This window comes from Penaeus japonicus, unplaced genomic scaffold (genome assembly GCF_977035675.1).
Source record: "Penaeus japonicus unplaced genomic scaffold, GWHDUDI00000001_assembly GWHDUDI00000014, whole genome shotgun sequence".
NCBI lineage: Eukaryota > Metazoa > Arthropoda > Malacostraca > Decapoda > Penaeidae > Penaeus > Penaeus japonicus.
Window position 1 is genome coordinate 9,434,093 of NW_028234416.1, and position 7,500 is coordinate 9,441,592.

Sequence of the window (7,500 nt, forward strand, 5' to 3'; positions counted from 1 at the left end):
AACGGCGCAGGATATCAGCTCCACCTCGAACTATATTTCATCGGGCAATAGATGCTTGCAATATGTCCTGGGAAGATAATCACCTTGCGACTATTCTTGCTGGTGAAACTCCGGTGTTAAGGACAAACCAACATTCCTCCTCATATTATAATGAACATGGACAACCTCTTTGGCACGGTAAGTTGGCTAGCATTGATACTGAAATTTGTTGTGTTTTGTTTGATGAATTTAGATACCTTTTCTTTGAGATCACAATTGTGTGGTTTCTGACATTAGTTATCACAGATAATGGATATCATATAGTATGTCTCTTTTTCCACTCAACAGAATCAGTCCCAGTTGCTTGTTCCCGGGTGGATGCTCTGCGATCTCACGGCTACACCTCAGAAGCTCTAAGACTCGCAGTGGCTGTAGTCCGAACCCTGAAGCAAGCGCAAAGAGAAGCGTATCTCTGGTGGGGAAGCAAGAGGGAGGAGATGCTACCAAGGTGTTCAGCGTCCAGAGCGTGTAGATCTTTAGGTCCCGGAGCTCTTGAGGGCTGGGTGGGACATCCTCTGGACCCCATAACCTGCCTTTTCGATACTCTAGCTGAAGCATCACTCTTGCCTGAAGATCTTCCTAGGTTTCAGTACCATAGTGGTGAGTTTCTGTGCAATTTTTGGTGAATGCCTTTTGATGGGAAGGGATCAGGGCCAAGTGTTTATTCCTGCTGGTCTTTAGCCTTTGATAACTAAAATGCTAATTTCACAATGTGTTTGTTTGAATTCAAAATATTTAGGAGGATAATTTTTATCAAGCAATTTACATCAAAGAAATGTATGTATATTTTCTTTTGTAACTTGTATTTCAAAACTTTAAGAGTTGTGTAAGAATCTTTTAACCTCCTATGGATCAACAAATAATATTTTGCAAAGCGACTTATGGGGTATAATGGGGTATATTATACAACAAATTCTTCTCCATTCATTCACATTAAGAAATTGCAAAGTGTGCATCTTTATTCACTTCCAATTTTCTGTGACCATTCTCCATTCATCTACAGTTAATGATCAAAGTAAATCAAGTGTTCCTCTTTAATCATCTGTACTATTCTGTGATCAGCTCTGCAACAAGCTCAGATTTTGCTTATCATTTTCTCATGATCATATGGCAGAGCATTTTGTCTTCTTTTCCACCAGAATTTTCAGTTAAGCGATATTTTACTCAATCTGAAATATATGCTAATACATGTGAAAACTGGAGAAAAAGATCATGATGAACATTATTGAAAAGAAGTCAAAGAATGTGATTAACAAAAGTATTTTTTCCTGCAGATTGGCTTGGTGTAGCAAACGAAGACGCAACAAACCTGGCTCCTCTTAGGTATCGTCACGTACCCATCCCCGGCTCTAGCGATCCCTGGGAGTCCTACCTTACCCTGGCTTTAGAGGCAGCACTCATTGGTCTGGGCCAACAACGTGCTATGCCTCCTGGCCTCTATGCCCAAGAAAAGGCATGTAAACAGGAAGAGAAAATGATATTGAAGCTCCAAGAACTCAATCTCGATTCTCCCTTGTTGGCGGTTCTGCGTCGTCAGGCCAGACTGCTCTTGGAAGGTGGTCCTTTCTCCGGCCTCGGAGAGGGTATTCACCCTGAGAGTGTGCCGATGCATACCTTTACAAAGTTCCTATTTTCATCTCTACTGCCACATGATCCAGACCTGGCATATCAGCTGGCTTTAAGAGCAATTAGGTATGTAACTAAAGTTTATTTAAGAAACAATTAACCCAGTTTCTCAGAGCTTCCAACTTTTAAATAATTAAGCACAGAAATCAGTAGCTTTTTGAAAAGATTGTATTATTCAAAATGCATTGTAATATGTGTATATTAGGATGACATTTAAAAATCCAGTTTTCTCTTACATTTAGCCACATCAACCTTAACCATATTTACACACTAACTTATCTCTTTATTTGCAGATTACCAATTTTAGAAGATCATGATGATGTCGATGACCCAGTAAATGGTAATGTGTCTTCCTTGGTGCTGTCCAGGTACCCACGGTGGTTCACCCTGGGTCACATTGAGACGCAGCAATGTGCTCTCGCTTGCACCATGATAAATGCAGCCAAGAGTAAGTGTATTCCCCTCAGTGTGTGGGAAGGTTGAGATTTATGTTTTGGATGATTTTTATTCTCTCTCTCTCTCTCTCTCTCTCTCTCTCTCTCTCTCTCTCTCTCTCTCTCTCTCTCTCTCTCTCTCTCTCTCTCTCTCTCTCTCTCTCTCTCTCTCTCTCTCTCTCTCTCTCTCTCTCTCTCTCTCTCTCTCCCCCCCCCCCCATTAGGAAGTGTTTTTATTCTTAAAGTCAAAGTTATAACTATATAATTGTATATTAGTCTTCATTGAATTGTGATATATATGTCTATATAGCTCTATCAAATTTTGCCCAGTGCATTTCTTGGCTATTTATCTGTATTTATGATTAAATATTCCAGTGTTTCTGTTTCCAGATGATATGATGCGGTTACGATCTGTTTTGGATGCTGCCTTAAGGAACATCCATAGTTCGTCGCATTTATTCAAGCTTGCCCAAGATGCTTTCAGGCTTGGTCTTCCCGGAGAAGGTCAGAGGAACTCGCTCCTTCTGAATGCTGCATTAGAACTAGGGCTTCAGGTGAGCTGGTTCATCATGGTTATTGATTTATGGTTGATGATATTGAAAATAATACCCTCAGGTTAAAGTTCAAACTTCAAAAAAGACAATCTAACTTATACATTTCTCTCACAGGTTATGCGAATGACCTTAACGTCACTCAACTGGAGGCGGCGAGAGATGGTCAGATGGCTTGTCACATGCGCAACTGAAGTGGGAGTGTCGGCTCTCATCTCCATCATGCAGAACTGGTTCACTCTCTTCACTCCAACAGAAGCAACAGGTGCTGTGGCGTCAACTATCATGAGCCACACTACTGTCATGCGCCTGCAGCTGGATCGGAGCAAACAAGATGAGCTTGCTGCTTGTGCAAGATCTTTAGCATTGCAATGTGCCACAAAGGTAAATTTTGAATCATGCAGTTTTTACTTTATTGTATTTGTTATATCAAATGTAGGGAGGCAATGAATTCAAAATTGTTATTATTAACATTATTATTATTTTATACTGATTTGTTTTCTTTCTTTCAGGATCCACCAAATTGTGCCCTTAATGCCTTGACCTTATGTGAGAGTGACCCAGTATCATTTGAAACAGCTTATCAAGTTGTTGTTGATGCCGCAGCCCATACTATGACCTCCTCGCAACTCTTCACTATTGCCCGGTATATGGAGCACCGGGGGTATCCACACCGGGCATACACACTTGCCATGCTTGCCATGCAGAGTGTACATTTGGCGTACAACCAGGATACTCATCCAGCTATCAATGATATACACTGGGCTGTTGCGTTAGCACATTCCTTAGGACGTGCAGAACTATCTCAGCTTCTACCGGTGCTTATTAAGAATGTCCAGTGTGCCACAGTGCTCTCTGACGTGTTGCGACGATGTTCCCTCTCTGCACCAGGCATGGCCTGTCCAGATTCTAAGCGACGACCAATTAAGCCTCTGGCATTTGATAAAGCACCCCTCCGGGGTCTATTAGAAGCTACCATCTTGGCCTATATAAACACCACAAATTCCCGCCTCACTCACATTTCCCCAAGACATTATCAAGACTTTATTGACTTTTTGACTAAAGCCCATGAAACATTCATGCTTGCTCATGATGGACATATTCAGTTTGCACAATTAATTGAAAATATGAAAGTGGCCTATAAGGGAAAGAAAAAGTTGATGTGTTTAGTGCGAGAACGCTTTGGCTGATGTTTAGTGAATCAGTATCAGCGACACTGCAGAAAATGCTACAGTAAAGCATTAAGTTCTTCCCACTGATCAGAAAAGTCATTAGTGTCATCATGACATCCATCCTAAAAAACCTTAAAGCCAAATCTGTAGCCGTTAAGAAAGTGATGATGATGAGTGCTGCCAAGAACGTTAACTACTCGGGGCATTGGCTTATTACCTGCAGTGTATTGGTGATATAAACTGAGTATGATCCTGTGTATTAGAAGTATGTATATTTGTGAGTTTGATTTTAAATTAGGCATGTTTCGTGTGCCGCAAGTCCATATTTTCTTATTGTTAACCATCATGAAGTGGTTTACAGATTCACTTACGTTACATTGCAAATAAGCTAAAGACCCACTCCTAAGTTTCTGTACTACTGTGTAATAGCTCATAATGTCGCATGTACAAGCTCATTAACTGGCAGAAAAAGTCATTGATCTTATTCAAAAGGTATGTGGAATTTCAATAACGTGTGCTAAAAATAATATAATCCTCATTTTATTTTTAATACTGTGTATATTATTTATTCAATTTGCTTCTGCAAGTACTGTGTATTTATACCAAAGATTAGTGAGAAACAAATGGGTGAGCACTTTGTACCAATACCAAAGCTGCAAATAAACCCAGTAGACAGTGTGATACTATGCTAAGTGGAATCCCACCTCTTATGCCCATATCACGCGGAGTTGGCGCCGTCAGGGACTCCAGTACAAACTAAGGCAAAGTTCACAAACTCTCTAAAATGCTCAGGCTCACATCACGGGACTCATCCACAACATCTGTTGGTGCGACTCAGAATTTCAGAGTAGGCAGTCATAACTGATAAGCAAGAGAGGAAAAATATAAGAAGAGCCTAAGCATTTGTTTATTGTGATCAAAGCCTATATCGTCAGGCTTCTCTCTGTCTCTATCCTGCAATAGAATGCGGGCCGAGGATACAGAAATTGGTTCAGATACCCCTGGAAGAGGTAACTGGTCAAACAAAAAATTCAAGTTAAATTGATTTTCAAAAAGCATATCCATATTAAAATTATGTTATGTCTTAACAACTGGAATTGGATATCAAGAATATTCTAAGTACACTTGTCCTCAGTGCAAGTGTTAGTGAAAAGCTTGTTTTAGGAAAAAAAAGGAAGCAACTATTGATGTGTTGGAAATACTAGAAAAACCTTTCCCCGCATGCTAATAATTTAAATTGTGATGTGATTAAATGTTTTTGGCTCTTAGGTGTGGCTGCAGAAAAGCTCCCTGTTCTGTATATATGATGGCCAGTGAGCTTTCAGTGGTGGATCACCTATGCCTGAGGGTCATAATTACTTATCTCTTCACAAGTTATACTCACCAATGTATAGCAGGAGTGGCTATTGATGGAGACATGTAGTCGGAAATACTGTGTGCTACTGTAGTGCTGCCTCTCTCGTCAAAGTTACTTTCCGACGATAATGCACTTTAGTGATCTACCTCCATATTCTTATGTAGCAAACACAGCCGTGGCCTATGTAGATGGTTGTTTTTGTTTGCTGTCTTGCCATATCTTCAAAAGGTCCAGTGTGTTATGTATGATCTCATGTCCAAGGACAAAAAAAGTCTCTTTCTAGGCTGTAGATTTCCAAGTTGTACATAGATGTGTGTAGTGTGTAAGGCGCCACAGTGCCCTATGGCATGATTGTTTTTAGGTCTCAGTTAGTGTGTTTGATCTTCAAGTGATGGTCGCGGCTGTTTCTGTAACAGTGCGTCTTTATCATTCCTTCTCTACGTCTTCATAACAAGTCCAGAGCTTTACTGATATAGGATCTTGTCTGAGACAGAAATGGTTTTGGGGCCATCACTTAAGTAGGCTATGTTTATTTGTTTAGTCAAAGGATTTAAACTGTTTTTTGAGACATTTGATAGGCTAATAGTTTCATTAGTGTTATATTTAATGTGACTAGTGTTCAAGCTTGTTTCCCTTCTTTCATAGGAATTTCTTTTTGTTGCTTAGTGTTACTAATGGTATTTAAGTTATTTATGTACAAACTACAATGTGCTGGTCGATACCAATGCCTCCCCAAAACTTCCAAAATGGCTACGTATTGTACATGTACACTGCTAGGCTGTAAGTCTTCTGTGTGATCTAACAGTGTCCCTGTAAATATTAACAATATCATAAATCTAATGCCCAACTCTGCAAAAGCTTCATGAGCCCAAAACTCGATGTTATATGTATATATATGTGTACTTCCAACTAGCATATGGGTCATGGATATTTTTTCCATGGAGCAAATAAGTGCTATTTACTGAAGACTGAAAGCCTCCCTGTTGATCGAGTTGTATAAAGAACGGGCAAGCAATACATGAAGCGGAAGAACTATGTGACATATTGTGTATTTAAAAACGAGCTGCATTGGTCAAGAAAATAACAAAAAAAAAGTATATATAATCAAAGCCAAAGGCTCAAGTTACTATGTCATGTCACTGTTTTGCATTTTGATGATTATCACCTACCCAAGAAATGTTTGTGAACTCAAAGACAAAAGATAAGAAAAATGAATGGGTAAAAACCACTCAGTATTTTAGATAGGTTCAACCTCATATATATATATCGTATTTATTTCATCATGCCGCCTCTGCCTAAATCCCTAGGTTCCGACAGAAAATCATACATAAGCCATAGATCCATATTTGCATATAACCTCAAGGTAGCACAAGGAAGAACCATAAGAGTGATTGTTGTTATATGTATATATATATAAATATATACATACATAGGAGTGATGATGGAAAATGCTGGAGTGATCATTATTTACATGATCATAGTCTGACTCATGACAATCTTAGCTAGAGGCATATCACTCCCGAAATCCTTGTGTCTGAAGCACTTCAGTGTCCCTTTGAATCATTTGCTTAAAAATGAAATTGTAAGATAAAAGTGACTCGCATGTGAATACTGTAAAATGCATGTCAATGCTTGAGAACTGTGTAATATATGTAGAAACTTGTAAATATTAGGGTGACTTGTGGAGGTCACTTTTAGCATTAGGTAGGTTATTTTCCTCTTTGTCTTCATCTCCGTCTCTATCTCTGTCTCTGGGCATACATATTATCCTCACACATTTGAAATCCCAGTGGATACCATCTGTTATGGTATGTCAGAGTTGTGAAATTCGTATTGAAATTGTTTTATTTTACTACCATTATTTTTTTCTTTTTTTTATATATTTATTAATTTTTTGTTTTCTTCATTCAGAGGAAAATAAAAGTATGTCTTCTTTTACCTGTCACGTTAGTATTACAATTGTCTGTTTTTAAAGGCAGTGGTAAAGAAATTTGTTGTTATCCTAATTTTTTCAGTTGTTGTTATTTATATGCCTTCAAAAGTCTAATGGTTTATGATTTGTCTGAAAAAAATATGGTGTGGAAAAGTATTTTCAAGTAATTTAGACATGATAATCATTGTGAGTGGTTGAAAGTGTGTGCAAGTGAAGGAAGGAAGACTTGATGCGAAAGTTTGGTTGCAGTATTTTCTTTACTGAAAAGAATGTTTGCTAAGTGTTCACTGCTAAACTGTTTTTGATACAAATCATACGTTACACATAATTTCCTTATTTTATGTGTGATTTGCAAAAAAAGCAAAAACAAACTAGAATTGAAGTGTAC

General features: G+C 38.6%; 1 protein-coding gene across 2 annotated transcripts in view; it reads left to right on the forward strand.

The window, feature by feature from the left end:
• LOC122248288 (zinc finger SWIM domain-containing protein 5) overlaps positions 1 to 7,500 on the forward strand; it is a 206,151-nt gene that overhangs the window by 198,427 nt on the left and 224 nt on the right. Inside the window, exons 9-15 of one of the 2 annotated variants that reach the window (XM_043008206.2) lie at positions 1 to 177; positions 328 to 639; positions 1,314 to 1,731; positions 1,959 to 2,113; positions 2,475 to 2,653; positions 2,768 to 3,034; positions 3,163 to 7,500. The exon at positions 1 to 177 is cut by the window's left edge and continues 8 nt beyond it; the exon at positions 3,163 to 7,500 is cut by the window's right edge and continues 224 nt beyond it. In XM_043008206.2, coding sequence (XP_042864140.1) covers positions 1 to 177; positions 328 to 639; positions 1,314 to 1,731; positions 1,959 to 2,113; positions 2,475 to 2,653; positions 2,768 to 3,034; positions 3,163 to 3,840 — 2,186 coding nt within the window. In that variant the 3' untranslated portion in view covers positions 3,841 to 7,500. The remainder of the gene's footprint in view (positions 178 to 327; positions 640 to 1,313; positions 1,732 to 1,958; positions 2,114 to 2,474; positions 2,654 to 2,767; positions 3,035 to 3,162) is intronic. The other variant, XM_043008215.2, reaches the window with a different exon arrangement.